Source organism: Mucor velutinosus (assembly GCF_035048745.1).
Source record: "Mucor velutinosus strain NIH1002 chromosome Unknown tig00000165, whole genome shotgun sequence".
In the NCBI taxonomy this organism is placed as follows: domain Eukaryota; kingdom Fungi; phylum Mucoromycota; class Mucoromycetes; order Mucorales; family Mucoraceae; genus Mucor; species Mucor velutinosus.
In genome coordinates, this window is record NW_027041913.1 from 2,219,883 (window position 1) to 2,241,896 (window position 22,014).

Consider the following 22,014-nt stretch of genomic DNA (forward strand, 5'->3'; position numbering starts at 1 on the left):
CATGATTTAGCTCTGTCTGGATGAATAATTAGACTCTCATCCGAAGTACCCTGATCTATCCTTTCTATAAGGATAATTAATATCGATCTGGTAGCATGTATCCGATAGGTACAGTCTACTTAATCTATATTAATAGTACATATCTGAGTGTATATCGCTAAGCATACATCTTTAGCATGTATCTGGATATATGGCATGTCTATAGCATATCGTATGCATGTCTATAGCATGTCTCATATATACTGTAGGGGGAAAAACTGTCCCGTTCGTTTAAAATTTTGTCTTTTTGCACAAGTTTTTGGTCATTTCTTTGTATACAAAGTCGAAATATATATCGTTTGAATGAGAGAAAGTAGTGCTATCTATACATAGTTATAACTTTTTCAAAAACTAAAATCCAATGATTTTATTGGTTAAAAAATAAATATAGAAAAAGGTACATTTTATTATAAAATCATTAATAGTGAGTTGAACCACTTTTGCTCTTGATGACAGCCTTGATTCGGGCAGGCATACTATCGATATATTTCTGGCACTCTTTTTCTGTTATTTTGTACCACTGAATGTTAATACGCCGCTCTAATTCTTCTTTTGTAGAGGGCCTAGTGGGATACTTATTAAGACGAAGCTTTAGGAGATGCCAGACATGTTCAATGGGATTAAGATCGGGACTTTGGGGTGTCCAATCCATAATTTCGTCTAGGTTAAACCCATTGTCGGTGAACCATTGTTTAGTAATGCCCGATGTATGCGGTGTTGCTCTGTCTTGTTGAAATCGCACATCAGATGGTGTCTTCCCAAAATGCTCAAGAGTGTCGTTCAATGATGTCTTCGAAATATCGACATACAAGCCCGAGTTTATTGCGTCTTCAATAATGGTAGTACCATAACCAGGCCCCTCCGCTGTTATGCAACTCCAGAACATGACCCCACCGTCATTTCCCTGCAACTGAGACTTGACTTGATACGACTGCATGATTCGGCCACCATTCGTCCAGTAAAAAGAATTACCATCTGAGCCCCAAAGGTTTAATCTTGTTTCATCCGAAAACATCCAACGACGCCAATCAGCAATAGTAAGATGCCTATGCTTTTTAGCCCACGCCAATCGAAGCCGCTTGTTTGTCTTGCTAACAAAATTTGTCTTTACTTTTCTACGAGGTTTAAGTCCATTCCGTCTCAATGACTTGCGGATGCCATTAATTGACATATCATAACCCATCAATGTTAAACTTTCTTGTGCTGCTCAGGGATTATCTAAAGCACCTGATCAAAGTCCTCTTGGCACTAGGGACATAGTTTTAGCACCAAGTTTTTTCGGTCTTCCGCCAAGAGGTCTAGCTGGGTCAGGGCAATATAGTTTTCTGAGCCTTGTAAGAGTAGAGTTACCCACTCCTGGATACAAATTCTTTATCTTTGAGAGCGAAAGACCATGTTGGAGCAAAGATTGGAGAATGTTGCGCAAATCTTGCGTTAAACGAGCAGGCAAAATGAAAGTTTTGAAAAAAAATAAGAAAGCAAAGAAATAAAGAAAAAACATGATGAAACTAGCTTCTTTTATACTTTTAGAGTGCTCCTGGGATATTAAATATCCTGAGCATACCGCGGGTAGTTTTTTAGATTTCTTCAATACGTCTATTGGAAGTAAAGATATCAACCATTTTATATCATCTAGAATTACCCACCTAACAATTTTGCCACGTCTCACTTTAGCTGGTTATACTGGGATTAGAATATAGTCCAGCCATAAGGTTTTTATGTTGCTGTAATCCCTATAGGCTGTTCTATCGAACGCAGTATGGGGTAGCTTTGTTTTCTGAGTTTTGGCAATATACTGGGTAAAAGTCAAGATTATTTGAACGAACGGGACAGTTTTTCCCCCTACAGTAGTACAAGTCTGTAGTACATAAAGTATCTGTAGCTAGTATCACGGATATAAGCATGTGTCTTATAGCGTGGATCATGAAGTGCACATCTGAAGCAACAAGCTCATATTGCATTAATCTTGGTGCCTATCCAGATATGGTAAACATCCGTAGTCAATGTCGGAATACAAGTATAAGTCTATAGTGCCATCCATGTCCGTGGTGCCATCTATAGCCTATATCTTATATAGTATGAATCTTATAGTACTAGCGTATCTGAAGTCCATATCTTCTAATAGTATAAATCGATATCGTACATCTAATCCAGCGTACATACAGTTTATATCTAAATCTAGTAACTGGATGAACTGTCGGAATGCAGATCATAGTGGATGTATTCCACACTAATACTATTATTATGCATGCCTATCTGCTGATGGTAGCATGGTTTGGTTGAGATGACATTTATTTCGGGTTTTGTTTATGATGGGAATCTAGTCTAGTTCACTTCATTGAGGTTTCGACACTATTATCTTTTGTACAACTGCCAATTCAACCAAGCTTCTTTTCTATTAATTATTAAATGTTGTCTCTCCCATGTTGTGTTTGCTCTACAAAATGAGACCACGTTAGGATACCTACTGCGATTCTTTCTTTTCAAAAATGGAGTTTGCCATGACAAAAATACATCTTTCTTCAATAAGGACAACGCAGAAGCGCTCGTAATACTGTGCTCAAGCCTATAAAATAAATCCAGGGCGTATATTGACTAATGTTGAAGCATAACAGAAAACTTACATGCACCACTACTGTAGCAAAAAAATAGCGTGTGAGCGATTGATTTTGGATATTTTGCCTTTTCGGCATTGTAGCTCCGTGAAACCATTCAGATCCAATTTTTATACAGTCCGTGGATGTCGTTCCTTGTATCATAAGAATTGTACATATCATGGATATCTACTCGTTCAAGTTTGATATAAAGTTGCGTTGTTGAATCCCCAATTGTGCTGACACTCACTCAGCGTGTTCGGTATTAGCCATTTCTCCGTAATAATTATGAGCATCCAACATTGTGAATAGATTTTAAGTCTAGTTTTACTGCTAGATATGATATCTCTGTTGTGAACGACCATCAAAAGCATCCTGCTAACCTGATGAGCATCTTATTCAATTTGACCAAGACATTAACTTCAAATTTGGGTAATATTATTGACGCTCCAGTGTCAAAATTACTATAATCGTGCATTATTTCAAAAAGCAAGATCTGAGCCTTGGAATTAGAATAATAAAAGCGCCTATTACTTGGAAATTGAGTTCCATGCAATGTAGAACATTTGATTCATCAGAGAGAAGTGTAATTTACTTACTCTTCTGGCAACGCAACCCACTACACCTTCATTTTAGGTCAAATTCTGTTCAGATCCAAACAGTTTCAAACACGAATAACTCATGCCACAAAGTGTCCTAGGCTCTTGGAATAGCGCTAAATTACTCTTCTTAACCACACTTTACTTCCTAATGCTTTATCTCAAATTTTTTTGGGCCTTTGCAAATCCATGAAAATCGTCGTTTTTTCATGAGTATTAGCAAGGAAAATTTCTTGAAAATCAAACAATCTCGTTTTTCACTCTGATAATGAAGACTTTTTTTATGATACATATCAGATCAAATTGATCGTAAAGACGAAATGCAACACTGGAAAGAATTTCCAAAAGACTTATTTATGTTAGATTTTGACATATTTACAGAAAACCTGTTTTCAAATTTTTGCAAATTACTCATTATTTTCGGTCTGAAAGCTGAATGTAACCAGCATCGTTTGATGCGCCTTTATTGACTGTTTATAAACGCATTAGTGGGTAAAGTATAGCGACGACAACTTTCTTAGTCAAATTTAGCAAAAACGTTTAAAGGGTGTGAGATCAAGTCAAGTTTGAACACGAATATACCACTGCACAATGTCAGATTAAATTGCCGCAATTATGGCTGCTACGGTACAAGGCTGAGACTAACTCTACTGGTCGTGACGTCGGATAGGGCGCCGTCCCATTTTTCCATGCCTCCATTTTTTTTACCCTTTTTGCAAAACGCGTTTAGGATCAAACCATGTTGGTTTTGGATCCCTTTTGATTGAAAATAATACTCTAGCTTCTGATAACTCTGTCTTGTACTGTTGGAAAAACTTGATACTGTTTCTTTGAAGTGGAATATATTAGGTACCATTTGATAACGTGCACTGAAAGGCGTAAAATTAACACTAATTGAGTTTGTTTATTAGGTTTTAGTATTTTTTGCTTGCTTGAGTGAGTGCTGCTGCCATTAATTCTCTGCCATCTCTTCTGCCTGCTTCTTCGGTCTTTGTCTGGTCTCTGGTGTTGTTCGTTCTTTGGTTCTTCTATGGTGCTGGTGTTGCTGCCGCTGCTGCTGCTAATTCGGTATTTCCTAGTCTACTCTATTTGTTGTAGTATGCTTGTTCTCTGGTCTATCTCTGGTGGTGATAAGCAGTAACTACTTTGGTCTTTGTCTGTTCTTTGCTGATAACGTTCGTTCTATAGTTTTTCTATGATGCTGGTATTGCTGCTGCTGCTGCTGCTGCTGCTAATCTGGTCTTTCCTGGTCTGCTGTATTTGGTGCATGCTCTTCGTTCTTTGGTCTGTCTCCGGTGATTTCGTGTCCTCTTCTGGTTTATCTGTGGCTGTGGTAAGTGGTATCTTCTTTCTTCTGGTCGCAATGATATAAAACTTCTTTGGACGCTTGTATTATTGCTTCCTTTCTCGTGATAATGCATTCATGATGTTTGCCTTGTTGCGCTTTCTTCTTTTTCTTTCTTTTCTTGGTAGTGTTTCCTCTGTAGCTTTACATGAAACAACCTTAGTCACTATGTTGTGATGCAAACTTATAATGTCACTGTTGCTTTTGCAGTTGTGCGTATTTGTGCCATGTTGCTTTACATCCGACTATTACTACCATGCGCGTTGCTCATGTATGCAATTTTATTGCAACAACAACGAGTTTTTTTTAAACATCTTTGATGTTGTGTTTGTTATGCTTTTCTTTGACTCGCTTCGTGTGAGTTTCTCTTTTTTTTTTTGCTTACATGCTACTATACTCTTATAGTATTATGTTCATTTGTTCCTTTGATTATGTTTCTTTGAGGCATATTTTTTTACGTTGTGTGGATGTGCCTATCCCTGAAGCTCAACAAGACTCTATCCGAGACTAGGAGGTAGATAGGCCGCCTCCACTTGGTTATCTCTACTTACTTTAGTGATGATTGAGGGTCTCAACGCCTGAATTTAAAGCTAGGTGGTGTAAGTAAGGCATGCTCTAGCACCTGGGGGAAATTTGATGATAGTAACAGCTATATTACTATATGGCGGAGCTTAAAATTTTGCCTCACATCAAAACAGGGGGGAAACCCTCGCAAAAATTTTTTTAGGTCAGCGGAGTTTCCAAGCGATTTGATTGGCTGAGAGGTCGAAGCAACGAAGGCCTACAACTAGTTGATTTCCTATTGATCTAGCATTTAATATGATTTTGTACTTGTAATAATAAAAGGGTATCTAAATAGATACAATTTAAATCATTCTTTTTCATATGTAATATAAGGTGCAATGATAGAATTAATCATCCATTAAACAATTTTCTGTGAAGAATGTTTTTGTAAATCTTTTATGTATGGAAGATTATAAAATATGTTGTACCGCTACTACTGCAGCAGTACACTGGATACAGGGCTCTCTCAGTAGTACCAAATGCCCCACCAAGAATGCAATATACATCACCATAATCTGCTATCTTTTATCATCTCAAATCCAAGACTCTGGACGTACAAAAGTATTTCCCGTTTTGAAATATTATTGATGCGAGAGCTCTTACAATAGCATCATGATGTCTTTATAGAAAAATATTGCAATAAAAACACTAGGGTAATTGGGTCTTAGATTGGATGGTGGGTTGTTGATGATATACAGATGATTTCGAAAGTAGACGATGATCTACCAGAATTACAATATCTGCATTTAGAAATAGATTGATGGATAATCGTACCTTAAGTACACAAGATGACAGCCATGAAACATACCTTATAGCAAAATTACCATTGAAACATAACATATAGCATGGTTACATCTATTACTCACATACAACTAGATCTAATGGGGCCCTACCCATTAGTTCCTATCACCTGTAAGCCATTATTATAAATACCCACGATATATCCATTATAATAAACGATACTTTTTATGCTGATTTAACTCACATTTGGTCCTTGATAAATCAGACGATTTTGAACAAAAACATATGTATAAAAGCTACTATTGAAAGCCGTTGTAACTGCAAGTGATTAAAAGTATTAGACTAATGGATCACATGTTGGCAAACGCTGTAGTTAGTGAAAACTTGGTTATACCTTCCTTTATTAAGATTTTTCGGCAAAATGTCACAGGAGTGCTGCGTATTTTAACAAGTTTTGAGTAATGAGCTTCATATAGAAGCTTGTTAACTACGAGCGGCTACGAGTAATAGCGTTATTGTGCCAGAATGGCTACAACTGTCTATAAAGATTAAGGTATTCTTGATGGGTAGATATGTCTGCGTTGTGCAACAACATGGACAAGCTATGATAATTGAAGTGCATCTCAGCTATCTAAATGCTGAGGTTCACCAGATGTGATAAGCGTTGAACAAGTTAAATTTCTACTTTGGCATTCAGAACTTAGTATAAATAGAATAACTCTTGTCTTCATCAATAAATCTTTAGTTTTTGTGTCTGATCTTATTCAAATAAGTCTTTTCTTGTTTTTATGATATCAAACATTTTTAACACGCTACAAATAATAATCCTTTTATTCTTTGTGCTAAACAGTATAAGCCTTGAACTCGTTAACGAGGGTGTGCTGCGTAAGAGCTCATGGACTACCAGTCAAGGATAAACAACAAAGATGATCCAGGGTAGAATGTTCTTCCTAATAGATTTGACGGAAGAACATTTGTCGGAATTGAAACCCACTTCCAGGGACGAAAGGCCATAGGCTACCACTCTCTAGGAACCAGGATATAGATTAGCCATTTGATGGCACCACTCATGTTCATTTGTGCTGCTTGAATAAAGACCTCCCACTTCTACTACGCATCTCTGCTCATTCTCAGATCCTTTTATGTAATATACAACGTATAATACATCTGCCTCTCAGAGATGATCTATATCCTAAACAAACGAGAGGTTCAAGCTTAATAGCTTCTGTTTCTTTTTCAATTCTCTACACGATTGTATGATTATTATAGATAAATATACAAATAAATTGAATATCCCCTGCTTGTCGCTCATAAAATACATGGTATTGAGCAAATTTATGAAGCGAACGTACATCTGGTATTTAAAACCTTTACATTATAATAGATATAACATAGACCTATCGAACGGTCTTTGTTTTGTGCGAATCCGGTCATTGTTTGTCGAGATATGGTCAAAAAAGGGCAACATGCAAAACCATCGATTTCTCTTCAAAATCTGCCTGTGAGAGCAAGCAAAATATCTGATGACGATTTTTTGGTCAGGACAATATTATCAATATTTCATGATAGAGTCATGCCAGAGCTTCAAGCAATAGCTCATTCGATAGGAAATATTTTGGTCTACAATGTTTAGTAATGCTTAGCAAAATGTTTTGATGACAGATACTGACAAATTTTTAGAAAACAGTGAAAAAAGTGCAAAGTTTATCTCATCAAATATCAGTTGAACAATGTACAGCAAACACTTGAAGTAGATATCATTGTATTTTCCTTTAAATTCTTCACAAGTTTTATATAAGTTTGAAGGGACGGTTACTATCAAGAATCAAGTAATTTTAAGTTCGATAGGTTTAGGAAACTCTTGGATCCTCATTAAGAACAATAGAAATTGGATCTCCGTTGAGCTTTCGCATGTGTACTCCCGTGGTCTAAATCGTCTTCTAGCACGAGAAAAAGCGACTCAAATTCATCTAGATTTCGCTGTGTTGGGCATACGTTTGAGAAGTGAGAGATGATATAGTCATGGTGTCGGCTCATTTATTGATTGATTTCATTGATACAAACGTGGGACATCGCAAGAGATCCAGATTCACAGTGTAGTGGCTGCTTTAGGATTCTCTCAGGTGATAATAAAAAGCTGAGAAGCGAGTTTTGTGCATTTAAGAATAGGATGAGAAATCATTATCGCAACGACAGATGTATCATGAGCCCACAATTATCAGAATACAGAATTGCCATCTCAACTGTGGATATCAACATACGATTTACGACAATAATTGATCAGGGCATTGCGTTGGATGTTTTTGATTATAATAGTGTGATACTTTAACAAGAACGTGGTTCAAGAACTCTTTGATACTAAATAAAAAAAAGCCCATCCATTGGTAGTAGCATCGCTACTTTGACTGAAAAGATCTCATTGCACAAAGCAGAACAACCATATACAGTGTGCTAACATACATTTAGATGAATTGACAGCTCTGTTGTTAGAAAATACGATCTGTTACTGTAACGATTCCCCTTTCAAAGTTGTCTATAATTATATTTGAAGCTAGACTTTGCTGTCAGTCAAAAGCATTTTAGCTTGCAAAGCCCACAACCTAAAATAGCATACAAATCTGAATCTCAAGTTGACAAGATATCCAAACCCCTCTTCATGGAGAGAGTACAAAACTGCGGCACATTGTCAACGTGATTCAAGACGATTCTTCTAGTAAATCCAGAATCCCTGTAAAATAAGATATATACTCCATTTGTCTTAATGTTTGGATACCATCTCTGCTCTCAAGCTAAACTAACAACAAGCATTTGGGAAACATAGAAGTGGATTTGTAGCAAGAACACGTAAAAGCACTGCCATAGGTCCTGCATTTCAAATCATCGCTCTTTCCACGTTCAAATGACGTGTCAGCAAATATTATGAGACATCATCAGCATGAATTTTTTTGAAATCATGACACAAAAAGGGCACATTTCCTTTCCACGAGTTTCTTTCTCTTCTTTCACCCCTTATTCACTTTGGTTAGTAAACAAACAGCAGCAAAAATCATCGCCCGAGCTAAGCACTTTGTACAGAAATAACCATATAGACATGTCTTCATCCCCTACAGCTACTACTCCTACTACTACTACTACTGAGAAGAAGCCTGACGCTTCTCCCACCATTTCACCTGCTGCTTCCGAGGAGGAGTTATTCAAGGTAAGTTTCAACACACGTCGAGAAAGACGAAGGATAGAAAGAGAAATGGGGCAATGAAAGCTTATCCTCAACAAACAAAGGTTTTCGTTGGTAACTTGAGCTTTTCTACCACTGATGAATCTCTTGAAGCATTCTTCAGTCAAGTAGGCAAAGTGTAAGTAAAGAAACTCCTCCATCAAGTAGTACAAAACTTATTTATGTGACCCACATACATATAGATTAGAAACCATTATCAGCAAGCAAGGCCGTAGACCTCGAGGCTATGGCTTTGTTGGCTACGGTACTGCAGCCGAAGCTGAAAAGGCTATTGCAAATCTCGACAAGAAAGAGTTAGATGGTCGCGAAATCAGTGTTCAGTTGGCTAAACCTAGAGAGCCCAAACCTGCTGGCGAAAAGAAGAAGAAGAAGAGAAACAGCAAAAAGTCGCGTAAGGTAGTAAGGATTCTCGTTGTCTCGAGTTGTGAACATCAAGTCTCACGATTTTTTTTATCTTATGAAGGTTGATGAGGGTACCCCTTCAGAAGGATCCGTTGACCCCATTTCATCTGTTGAAACTTCTAAAGAAGTACCTGCAGAGCCCAAGCCAAAAACAACAGTCTTTGTAGCCAACCTCCCCCTTGATCTCAAGGTCGATGGTTTGAGCGAGTTGTTCAAAGCTTACCAAGTCGAGTCTACTCTTGTAGCCATCAAGAGAAAGTAAGTTGTTTGTTGCTATTGTTGTTTACATAACCATGATTCTAATATGTTATCTGATCTATGCTAGTGGTGGTTCCAAGGGTTATGGTTTCGTTGAATTAAAGACAGTTGATGAAATGAACAAAGTCTTGAAGGAATTTGGTGAAGTGGAAATCGATGGACGTGTTCTTCACATTTCTGCAGCTACTTCTGAAAAGAACACTGAAAGAAAGCCCAAAGCCAAGAAAGCCAAGGCCCAACCTGCTGCTGTATCCGACGGTGAGCAAGAGCCCAAGCCCAAGAAGTCTAGCAGAAATAGAAAATCTGCCAGCAAAAAGAAGGCAGCTGCTGACAAGGAGAAGGAAGGCGTTGAGGCTGCCAAAGAAGCGCAAGAAGCTGTTGTTCAATTAAAGGAATCAGATGGTGTTGAGGCTGCACATCAAGCTCAAGACGCAGTTCTGGAATTGAAGGAAAAGGACGGTGCTAAGGCTGCACACAAGGCACAAGATGCCGTCAAGGAGTTGAAGAAGGAAGACGGTGTTGATGCTGCACATGATGCACAAGATGCTGTGAAAGATTTGAAGAATAAGGATGGCGCCAAGGCTGCTACTGCTGCTACTGATGCTGCCAAAAAATAAATGTGTAATAGATACTTGTAGATGTTGTAAAAATAAATAAATACTAAACTATACAAAAAGGTCATCATAGCTGTAGCACTGTTGATATATCGCTTGGAGGGGCAGTATTAGAGTATACATGCTGCGTACTTGTTGTGCACTGAAATGTCATTGGGAAGGCGTGAATCAATCATTAATGTTACTTGAATACATTGGTGACCATGGCCAACCCTTTTTATTTAGAAAGCAGACACGACGTTGTACTCCAGGTACACGATTGCTGAATAATCCGCATGAATTTGACTGATTTATGCTCCTGTTGTTGGATGTTTCGAATCACCAATTGTCCACACTTTAATGATTAGATAGTGAAGCAACATCTGATAGGAGCAGGTCTTCTAATAAGTTTACCAGAGGACTGATATTGTGAGTTGTCGTGGCATCAGAGATTTGGTAATGTATATTCTTCATTGGTGGATCAACTGTTACTGCAAATCATCAAAAGCAAAGCACTTGCATACCAAACTCCAACACTGATCATCATCTCGGTGCAGGGCGAGTTTGTATAGATCTATTTGAAACAATCAAACTCTTTTATTGCTGCTCCGAGCTGGATGGAGATGCAGATTTGTAAGAGTTTGCCAACAATGTGCCCCATGATACTCTCAAATTGCGCACACTGTGGATTGCGACATTCCTGTGGTAATGCTAGTATTCACATTAGGCGCAATATCGATCCGTGTGACGAGAATTATTGTCTATGCATATGTAAAGGTTCGTCAGAGTCATGCCATTGCAAACCACAAGCTTCAGATTCGAACATTCCATCAACGTAAAGCATATATTCACTGTTGAGAACACACCCTTCTTCTTCCATGTATAGCAGCATCCAGAACCAGGACGATGTTTACCTAAAAATGGCAATCTACAGAAAAGAGAGGACACAACATGACATGTCAAAAATCGTATGATTTTTATTTTCAAACCAAGAGGCATAAACTAAAAAAAAATATATATATATATTACAGAGCGGCAAATGGGGGATGTGGTATTATATAGATTGTATATATGTGCAAACAAACGGCATTAGTTTTTTTCGAAAAAGCCCTTGCGCTTTCTTAGACGTCTCGTCTTCTTTTTCAATACATTGGTGTTGGCAAGTTTTCTAGTTCTTTCGTCGTACAGGAGATCCAGCTTTTCTTGCATTGCAGTCAAATAATCAGCAATTTCATCATGGTTGTTGTTATGATTTAAAAAGTAAGATGGATCTACCTCGACAGTCAATGTCGTTGTTGAGCATTTCTCTTGTTCTTCTTTCATGGTATCCAAACCTGGGGGCTCAAAGGGTCGGAGGCTCATCATGTATTGTAATAGAGCTTCTTCGGCTAATGTCATAAAAATTAGAACGACCTGTATGCGCCTACATGACTACTGAATCGCTTCACTTACACTCGTTGTTATCTTCTTCCTTCTTAATTTGTCCAACCATGCCACCCGCTAAGAAAGGACGAGGTGTTGAGAGACCCAGCAAAGGTCGATGCAATGAATAAAAGGCGTTGTGAGCTAATTCTGCGACAGGAATGTTGACGACAGGCATAAAGGAGGGTATATCTGGAGCACGGCCCTTCTTTTGTGTCGTTGATTTTGTCATTTGTTGTTTTTTATCTTTGTTGTCTTTGCTATTGTCATTGTAGGATGAAGAGGATGAGTCTCTTTTCTGGTGCTTTAGATCACATGTTGGTAATTTGGCAAGCTTGCCAATTGTCTTTCGATTGTACAATGTCTTTAAGCTTGTGCGAGCGATCATGTTGTATAGATGAAACAAATGAAGAAGAAAAAAAAAAGAAACCGAATGTTTCTTGAAATTAAAATTTTAAACCTCTTTTTATAGGGCTTTTACCTAGTGTCCATCCCAAAAATTGGCTTACACAAAAGCATACAATGAGACTCCGTATCACATGTAGTTGTTTTACACAATGTTTAGAGAATTATTTTATTATAAAAAAAAAAAAAACTGAATCAAGTTGAGGTGAGAGAAAGAATAAAGAGGATAGATGAGTAGTTTTAGAGGCTTCTGTATTTTTTTTATACGTCAAAAAATGATACGCTTTAGAAACCACCAAATTGGTTGTTAGGAGAAGGGGAGAAAGATGCACCAGTCATCATTGGAGATTGTTGAGACATCATACCGCTACCGGGAGCTGTCAACATGAGAGGATTGCCCATTGCAGAACCCATTGGAACAGTAGGTGCTATAGAATGAACATGACGTTAGTCATCGCATCATAACAAACACAAGTGAGTCCTTACCATTTTCGTTATTAGACTCTTGCTTGGCGACCTTTTCCTTAAGCTCGTTCATTTCCTTGTCCAATGTGGAGATCTATACACATGGTGGTGAGTAACCAGTTCGGGTCAGATGCTGTGCCGTTTCTCTTACCTTGGTGAATTGTTCCTTCATAGTATTAATCATATAGGGCATAGCAAAATCATTCAAACCATGTCTCCATGACAACTCCATCACGACATCGGGTCTCATCAAATCATAACATGTGTAGAGCATAGCGGCAAAGCATTCACGCTTACCGACTTCGATAAAGTATTGCAAAAGTTCCTCAGCCACTTCACGATCCTTGGATTCAGCAGCTGTCTCCATGGCGTCCTTGAAGAGACGGTCTTCCTTGGAAAGAGCAATGGATTGTCTCCATCTTCTGTTTCTCTTGTAAAGGTGTGCAGCAATACGACGGAATTCGAGTAAGTCGTGCTTTTCCAAGCGCTTGGCAAGGTCAACAGGATCAATGTTGTCATGATGGTCAATGGAATCACGCAAAGCCTCAAAGTCTTCTTCTTCAATGTAAAGCTCGTTCAAAGCAGTGTTGACATCCTTGTTGTTGGTATCTTGGACAGAGATCAGGTATTGCTTGATCAGAGGAATGTTGTCAGACTTTTCAAAGATTTGAACAACACGAGTGTGCTTGATGCGAGGCACCATAACAGAGAGCAAGTCGTTCAATAACAAGGGTTGTTCAGCAAGGTAGAATTTGAGTGCCTTGTAGTAGAGCTCAATGTTGGAGACCTTGACAATGATTTCCTTGAAGGCGCTGTGCTCCCAAGAATCCACAGAGTGTTCCATCATGGCAGTAACAGCGTTATCAAACTCGTCATAGTTGACATACAAAAAGACAAGTTCACGCCATAAATGGACATCAGCACAGGCACGAATGACCTTGGGCATATTGATACGAGAGACGTAGAGCTTGAGATGTTCCATCATCATATCGGGAGCGTACTTGGAGTAGAGGATGGCAAGCTCAGTAAACATACCCATATGAGCTCTTTCTAAGCCCAAACCAGCTTCCAAGAGCTTGATGATCTCTTCAAAGAAACCGTTCTTTTCATAAGTCTTGACAAGTTCGTCCAACTCCTCAGCATGAACCACAATGTGGAGACCACAGATTTGAGCCAAACGGAACTCACGTTGTTGGATACATTCAGCATTGACTTCCTTCCAGACCTTGGTAGAGTTGGCCTTGCGAGCACAGTCCACAGCACCTTGATAATCCTTCAAGTGAACCAAGGTTTGAGCCAATGAAGCATGGTTGGAGATGCTAGTATACAAGATCTTGGCAGCCTCATACATGCCAGCACGGAAACAGCGATCACCGACTTCTTGAATCTGAGCAATGTTGGGACTAGCCAAAAAGTCTTCCATATCAGCTAAACGATCTGTCTTTGCAAAGGCGTACAACAGCTCGGTCTCAATGAAGGGCTCACGGGATTGCTTGCGAGCCATTTGCAAGTAGCGAACCAAGTCTTCGTACTTGTTATCCATAGAAGCATTGCGAGTGACCTCCATGTAGTTGGACATATCACCAGCACGGATGTAGGAATCAATGGCTTCCTTGACTTGCATTTGCTCCAATTGAGCCTTGGCCAGCTTGCTCCAGACTTCAGGCTTATCAGCGCGTTCAGCAAACTCGTAGGCACGGTCAAGATCACCAATCTTCTCGATCAGGACATCAATGGCATTGGCATCGACATTGTGCTTCTTGTAGATGACAAAGGCTTCTTCAAACAAGTTTTCACCAATACAGACCTCGGCAACATCAGAAGCGTCAAAGTTGTCGAGACGGTTAATGTAGTCCATGACACGAGAGGGGTCAGCCTTGACAGCAGTAAAGATCAACAAGTTTTGTAAAGTCTTGTTATCGTTAAAGGCACTGTTCTCCAACACAATCTTTTCCAAAAGTTCAATCAATTCGTTGGGCAAGTTGGCAGACATGAAGGCCTTGACAGTGCTAGAGACATCATCAGGATCAGTGCACTCGGGAAGAGCAGTGGCCACAATTTGGTCAATCAATTCACGGCGATGTTCGTTGCTTTCTACCAAGACAGTGCCCCAAAGAGCTTGGTCACGACGATGGACGAGGTAACGGGCTTGATGCTTGAACATGGAGTTTTCGGTGGTGATGTGAATCAATTCATAGTCGCATTGACCCTTCTCGTAACAAATGTAGGCCAAGTAAGGGTCTCTCTTTTCACAGTATTTACCAATGACACGAGGGTTGTAAAACTCGTTCTCCTTGAGGAAAGGCTCGGGGTTGTTGTTGGTGTCAATGTAGATCTTGGCCAAAGCGTTGTAGACTTCAGGATCAGTGCTACCAGCAGTAACACGCATGTTCAACCAGGGCAAGAGCAACTTGAGACGGTTTCTCTGCTCAACTTCCTCACAGAGCTTATCGACGGGCACATCACCTTGCACAGACAGAAGCAAGTTCTTGATGGTGTCTTCATCACAGCCGACATCCAAGAGACCACCAATGACTTCAGGGGTGCGAGAGGGATTGACCTTTTGAACGTAGGTTTCAATAAAGTTTTGCAAGTTGTTATGGTAGAGATAGAGAACCAGGTCATGGACAAAGTTGAAACGGTCGCAGACAATGATAAGAGGGAGTTGATCGCTCAACTTGGCTTCTTTCAAAAAGTTCTTGACCTTCTCAGGATCGTAGTAGGTGCTTTCACGACAGATGCGTTCAGCTTCACGGACATTGCCAGTGCGACAAGCAGCTTGAATGTACTTGTAGTGGACCAAGCCATCTTGGCTAACATTGACAATGGAGCCCAAGTAGTAGTAGAGGCCTTCATTGGATTTGAAAGACTCAAAGAGCTCAATCAGGTTGTGGGGTTGGAGCTGTTCAGAGTACTTGATGGCGATTTGAACGACAATTTGAAGGTTTTGGCGGAGGTTGTTGCTGAGCATTTCCTTCAAGCAATCCAAGGTTTGGTCAACAGAGAGGTTGCCAAAGTAATTGACAAGCCATTCGGCGTTCATTTGATGGGTGAAGGGAATAATACGTTTGATGTCATGGATATCGGTGTAGTGTTCGAGGGCCTATACATCACTGGTTTAATATCCTCACTTTATCAACCCACACACACACACATACGCTTGGATACTTACACGTTGATATAAACCAGCCTTTTCACACAAATTACCAACAACTACCTTATCGTAGTGAGTAAGCATGCCAGTACCCAAAATGGCATCCGCAACTTGAGGGGCATGCACCAAGTTCATTTCCAAGACACGTGTTTGGAGAGCTGCGTCCTCTTCTCTGTTGTTCTTCAAATAGTCCAAAAGGAAAGCAGTAGCTTGCTGGATCATGTTTTGAGATTGGAACACATCGACCACCTTCTCGGGCTCAATCAAGGGGCCGTTCTCGTCATTCATGAGCGACGTGGCGAATTCAGCAGCCCTCTCGGGTTCAGTGCGAGCAATGTTGTAGAGCAAGGAAGCATAATCAGGAGAGTAACCCACTGTCTTGGCATAGGCTAAAATCTTGTCGTATTGACGGTTCTCGGCCATACAGAGTACAACCTTGTTGGGGACTTCAGCACGCAAGTAGACAGACAAGGCCAAAAGAGAGTCGTATTGCTTGACCAAATCACCAAGCTCTTCGCTGCACTGTAGCTTGTCTTCCTTTAACCATTTCTCCAAAAGGGGCTTACGATTTTGAGTGAGGATGGGCTTGGCAAGCTCGAGAGATTCGTATTTGTTGAGGACGCCCTTTTCGAGCAGAGTGCCAAAGTATTGTAAAATGGGTGGAAGTGAGTTGGGAGCAGCAGGAATCTGTCTAAACTTTTCAATCGTCTCGGTGGTACGAAGAATACCCTACCATAGTGCGTATGTGTGTGTCAATCAAACAGGCTGTGTCTCACTTGGCTTATATCTCTACTTACTCTGGGAGAATTAGCAGCAACCTTGGCAGCTTCAGTAAAGTTGTGGCTGTTGAATAGGGTTTGGAAACGGTGAATGTATAAATCATCAGCACCAGAAAGACCACCGCGAGAAGCAAGCTTGAGGGCTAATTCTTGGTTGTTTAACGTGTTGATAATGTAGGGAATGATGTTGTTTTCATCAAGAGAAACAGAGAGCACCTAAGAAACAGTGTTATTTCACGAATTCCCCCACCTCTCCTTCCTCTCTCTCTCTCTCTCTCTCTCTCTCTCTCTCTCTCTCTCTCTCTCTCTCTCTCTCTCTCGAGATGGACTTACCTGACCCTTCTTGTTGACGCCAATGATACCAGAGGTAGGATCATACTCGGCGGTAACAAAGATGGTATCACTGCTGATTCTGTTCATGTAGATGCAAGTGCCCGACTCGAGATCGTAGAGGTGGATGTAACCCATCTTGGTGACCAAGAAGATGACACCGTACTTATGGCTGATTTGCATGGCTACAGGGAAATCAGTGGCAGAGTCGGCAGGGAAGAAGACCTCCACAGCCTTCTTTTGGAATGGAGGGTTTCCGTCGACATGATCCACTTCGATGATTTGAAGCTGTAGTTGTAATTGCAATAAATTAGTTGGGTTGAATGGTGTAACACGTTCTTGTAAGAGATTACCTTTGCGCTGAGGTTGGAAGGAGAACGCACAGCAAATGTAAAGAGCTTGGTAGGATGGGCAGCGCCTTCCAAGGTGATTTCAGCAAAAGCAGCAGCATGGCCTTCAATAGGCTGACTGACACCACGCTCCTTGGAGTAGAGTTGCATATAACCACCAACACGGCCTTCTCTGGGAGCGATACCCACAAGGACGTACCATTTCTCGTCGGCTGAAGCACGCAGGTTGATAATTTGAGAATCTGATAAACTGGCATGCCTTTCAAAAATCTTTTGGGGAGCTGATTCTCCCTCGATAGACCAACGGTAGACGTTTCTCTCTGTGACAAGACCGATTGTCTTGAGATCCAACCACTTCCAGAACACAACATCCTCAGACATCATGTGAGACTTGATCTTGGTCTTCAACTCGAGGTTAAAAACTTGAAGGTTTCTTTGGGCTGAGTGATGTTATACATGATTAGTATCCAGATTGACACCACACACTAGAAACCTACATTTAAGGGCCATGACCTTGACTTTGGGATGCATGATAACAGAGTCTGCTCCACTGGGACGGCGGGTGATTTCATTATTGTTGGCTAAATCAATGATAACAACCTGGTTGTTGTTGTTCACAGACTCGCGGACGCAAATAAATCTATCCGACTCCATGGTCAAGTTGTTGAAGCCAATGCTAGCAGCATTTACGCCAAGGTTTTGCAACTAAATAGAGTGGTTATTTCCATCGCTTCAGCAGGTCAAAGCAGCTGAGACTTACTTGAGCATGCTCTTGAAATCTGATAGGTAATTGTTCACTCATTGTATTCTAAATTAACCCGAAATGTAAGCACTGGTACAAGGACACGCAAACGGCATGTACAGGATAGTTACAATCTAGTATTTTCGTCCTTGTTCTTTCAAAAAACAGTGTTTTTTTCTACAGATTCGATACTATAAACAAACAAACAGTTCAAAGAGAAAAAAAACACGACTTTTTGTGTGTGTACAGAGGAAAGAGGAAGAAAGATGGAAAATGGAAAAAGAAAAAGGGCTCTTCTCTCACTCTCTTGCTTTGAAATTTATAACGAAAATCGCTTGCTTGGTGAGCTGGCACGTCATCTCATGAATACGGAGACCCAATGTTGCAGTGATACAAACAAGCAAAAGTGGCCTACATCTTAATATAGTAAGCATTGTATGTGCTGTTTATCAAAGCCACGTTGAAAAGATAGTAATACATGTCATTTTATTAAGAGAGATCTATTTGTATGCAGAGGAAACCAACTTGGCAATCGTTTGAAGTTGGATGTTGCTAGTACCTTCGTAAATGGCACCAATCTTGGCGTCTCTGTAGAACTTTTCAACACCCAATTCACGAGTGAAACCAACGCCACCACACCATTCAATAGCTTTGGAGGCAGCATGTTCAGCCACTTGGGATGCGTATAATTTAGCCATGGCAGCTTCCTTAATGAAGCTCTTGCCTTCTTCCTTCATACGAGCAGCATTGTAAGTCAAGAGTCTGGCAGCTTCGATTTCAGTGGCAATTTGTGCATATTGATGTTGCATGGCTTGGAAATCACCAATGAATTGACCAAATTGCTTTCTTTGGAAGAGATAAGGCAAGGCAATGTCAAAGGCACCTTGAGCAGTACCAATCATTTGAGCAGCAATACCGATACGGCCTTCGTTCAAGATTTCAATAGCGTACTTGTAACCCTTACCGACTTCACCGAGAATGTTCTCCTTGGGGACGACAATCTCGTCAAAGTTCAGGACACATGTGGATGAAGCACGGATACCCAACTTGCTCTCCTTCTTGGCGACTTGAACACCCATCTCCTTCTCAACAATAAAGCAGGTAATACCCTTATAACCCTTGGAGGGATCTCTGTTGTAGCTATGTAAGTGCTCTATCCAAATGCTTGTTATCCACCACTTACACGTTGGCAAAGACCAAGAAAATATCAGCTTCGCCAGAGTTGGTGATCCACATCTTGGAACCGCTGATAACATAATGATCGTCCTTTTCAACAGCACGAGTTTGAAGAGCAAAAGCATCAGAACCAGAGCCTGCTTCAGATAAACAGAAACAACCAACAGATTCGGTGGCCAACTTGGGGAGGAATCGCTTCTTGACATCGGCATTACCATACTTGCGAACAAGAGTACCAACCAAAGTGTTCTGTTAATTTAAACGTTAATACCATGCGCTCCTTTTGAATGATATCAGCATACTTGAACATCACAGATAACACTGATGGAGGGATCCACCTTGGCGAGTTCTGTTAAATCGAGTTATGTGTCGGTTTTTTCTAGGGATAAACATATGGATCATGTTCAAGCTCACCTTCAATAGTGATGATGGCAGAGGTGAACGAGCAGTTGGCACCATCATAGTCAGCATCAGTCTCAATACCCATAAGCTATGTGGATTTTGATCAATATCGGCTCCTTGAAACATCCTATACATTCTACTTACACCTTGGTCAAAAAGGCCCTTCAAGACAGTGGCATCGAGCTTCTCAGTTTCGTCCATTTCAGACACCTTGGGCTTAACAACCTCTTGGGCGAATCTGGAGACTAACAAAGACTGTTTTAGCCAGGACATCCTACACATTCATATCACTTGAAATACACACCAGCATCCTTGAGCATCAACTCTTCTTCGGTGAAGGCTTGGAGAGAGGTAGGAAGACCAGCAGCATTACGAGCAATGGCTGATTGAGTGAAAGTTCTACAAATCTACAATTTAGTGCCCTGATATGCAACAACACACATAGAACGATTACCTCTTGGGAATAGAACGAGAAATCAAGTTGATGGAACGGGTAGCAGATCTCAACATGGCGTGTTTGAATTGAAATTTAAAAGAGAAGAACAAGAAAGAGAGAGAGAGAGAGAGAAAACGAAAATACAGTTATATTCCAAAAATTGATGTGAATTTTTCACATGCTGTGATGGTTTGTTGTTCGAACTATTGTAACACCGGTCATATTACAAACCTCTGGTTCTCCATATTTTCAAGTGTTGCATCGAATAATGCAATCTGCATTAGGTCTCCGCGAGATGCCATATGTATATAGAGGCTACGATACAAAAGGGATTTATATTACTCATATCGATACTGTATCCAGTCTACCTATTCAAGGCACAAGAGAAAAAAGTAGCCGTGGTGACATGCTCTACTGACAAGGGGGTTGTTTACAAATTCATGGCTAATTTAAAAATGCAAATGACAAAGCGTAAATGCTGGACAGAAAGAGAAATGATCGGCGGATATCGAACTTTAAAGATGGAGTGCTGATGATGATGGCAGCCAATCTTGATAATGTGCCATCAATGGCACCCTGGGCCTTTGCCTTGAGTCATAGAGGGGCTGTCATTTGTAGTGTGTGCCTACCTTTTTCTTGCATTTTCAGGTACACACTGTGTCTGTCACCACAACCTAACAGACATGTCAAATTAGGCCTGTATTTCCCACGACCTGACTATTCCAGTCACCATATTTGATTTGAATAGGCCACAGCCAATTTAAACTTGGTGGCAGGCACATCATCATATTATAATAAATGGTTCAGTCCCTAGACACTTTTACAACCCTCGTACGGAAACTGAATATCCAGGCATCTGTCAGGCAGGGCTCATATATATGATTAATGATTTTACAATCAATCAACAAAAGCCGCTTTTATTTTCACCATCTTTCCTCTGCTCAATGCTGTCAACAACGTTTTCTTTGAACGACGACCCGAAGCCTCTGAGATTTCCCTATTTACTGCAGACATGTTATGCAGCCCATGCATCGTCAATGTCCAGACTAACGTTATTAAACATAGAATGCAAGAAAACAGCATAATGGTCGATAGTGCTATGGCTTGACACCTACTTTCCATACGCTTCAAGGGCATCTATTACTGTATTGCCTTATGAAAAGGGCATTGAGTTTGCCAGTCAGTTTCACCAGCCAAAACCTTATTCAAGCTCAGTTATTTTTTTCTCTTCAAGATTGGCCAAATCTCGTCTTTTGTCGACTTCTTCATTCTATTTTGTAGTATTCGACTATATAAATTGTAATTATTATACAATGCGTCCTAATACATTCTTGGAGTGCTTTTCAAGGCGCTCCCAATGGTACCAAATAAAATGAATGTTTTGACTAAACTTACTGAGCAATTTTATAAAATATGAAATGAGGTTTTTGGTCAAAATATCGAAATTTTGCATATGAACACCTGATAAAAGTGGTTTCAGATGTTGCTTTGGATCGAGAGAAACATTTTGATTTAATACATACCGTAGTAAAAGTCTTCATTTTCGAGGTGAAAAACGCGATCGTTTGAAATTCGATGAAAACCATGAGGCATCCCTCATGCTTTTTGGTCGATTTTTGGCCATGTTTTTCTGGTCCTCAAAAAGTTGAGTAAAAGTATCAGGAAGTAAGTGCTAGGCGAGAACAATTGTTTGGTGCTATTCTGGCGGTCTAAAACGGATTCAAACGCGAAAAAACACGGCTCAGATTCATCTAGATTTCGCTGTGTTTTGTATACTTTTGAGTAGTAAAATGCAATACGAGTATGCTATGGGCCATTAAACAATTTGATTCTATCGATATAGGCGTAAAGCATTGCAGAAGACTTAAATTGACAGTTGCAGGTCCTTTGTAGATGGATTTCACGGGGTTTTGAGAGTTAGCATAAGATTTGTTGCAAACTCTGCAGTAATTGTTTGAATTGTTAATGTCTGGCTTTTTACTG

At 40.1% G+C, this 22,014-nt stretch overlaps 5 protein-coding genes across 5 annotated transcripts; 1 reads left to right on the plus strand and 4 right to left on the minus strand.

Annotated features, from left to right (window-relative positions):
* Positions 1 to 457: 457 nt before the first annotated feature.
* Positions 458 to 1,222, minus strand: ATC70_003707 (uncharacterized protein; the record flags this gene model as incomplete). The annotated part of the gene is made up of 1 exon (XM_064823062.1): positions 458 to 1,222. One exon carries the CDS (start codon positions 1,220 to 1,222, stop codon positions 458 to 460), a length of 765 nt encoding a protein of 254 aa, XP_064679662.1.
* A 7,751-nt stretch (positions 1,223 to 8,973) lies between these two features.
* ATC70_003708 (uncharacterized protein) lies at positions 8,974 to 10,394 on the plus strand (the record flags this gene model as incomplete). The annotated part of the gene is made up of 5 exons (XM_064823063.1): positions 8,974 to 9,081; positions 9,162 to 9,235; positions 9,300 to 9,513; positions 9,581 to 9,777; positions 9,845 to 10,394. 5 exons carry the CDS (start codon positions 8,974 to 8,976, stop codon positions 10,392 to 10,394), a joined length of 1,143 nt encoding a protein of 380 aa, XP_064679663.1.
* A 1,065-nt stretch (positions 10,395 to 11,459) lies between these two features.
* On the minus strand, positions 11,460 to 12,180 carry ATC70_003709 (uncharacterized protein; the record flags this gene model as incomplete). The annotated part of the gene is made up of 2 exons (XM_064823064.1): positions 11,460 to 11,758; positions 11,823 to 12,180. 2 exons carry the CDS (start codon positions 12,178 to 12,180, stop codon positions 11,460 to 11,462), a joined length of 657 nt encoding a protein of 218 aa, XP_064679664.1.
* A 302-nt stretch (positions 12,181 to 12,482) lies between these two features.
* Positions 12,483 to 18,077, minus strand: ATC70_003710 (uncharacterized protein; the record flags this gene model as incomplete). The annotated part of the gene is made up of 9 exons (XM_064823065.1): positions 12,483 to 12,625; positions 12,684 to 12,756; positions 12,814 to 15,765; positions 15,835 to 16,545; positions 16,614 to 16,811; positions 16,929 to 17,213; positions 17,279 to 17,715; positions 17,773 to 17,980; positions 18,036 to 18,077. The coding sequence occupies 9 exons, from the start codon at positions 18,075 to 18,077 to the stop codon at positions 12,483 to 12,485; spliced, it is 5,049 nt and encodes a 1,682-aa protein (XP_064679665.1).
* Positions 18,078 to 18,517: 440 nt separating this feature from the next.
* On the minus strand, positions 18,518 to 20,105 carry ATC70_003711 (uncharacterized protein; the record flags this gene model as incomplete). Its single annotated transcript, XM_064823066.1, has 7 exons — positions 18,518 to 19,148; positions 19,201 to 19,442; positions 19,496 to 19,542; positions 19,608 to 19,683; positions 19,740 to 19,840; positions 19,900 to 19,994; positions 20,050 to 20,105. 7 exons carry the CDS (start codon positions 20,103 to 20,105, stop codon positions 18,518 to 18,520), a joined length of 1,248 nt encoding a protein of 415 aa, XP_064679666.1.
* Positions 20,106 to 22,014: the final 1,909 nt, after the last annotated feature.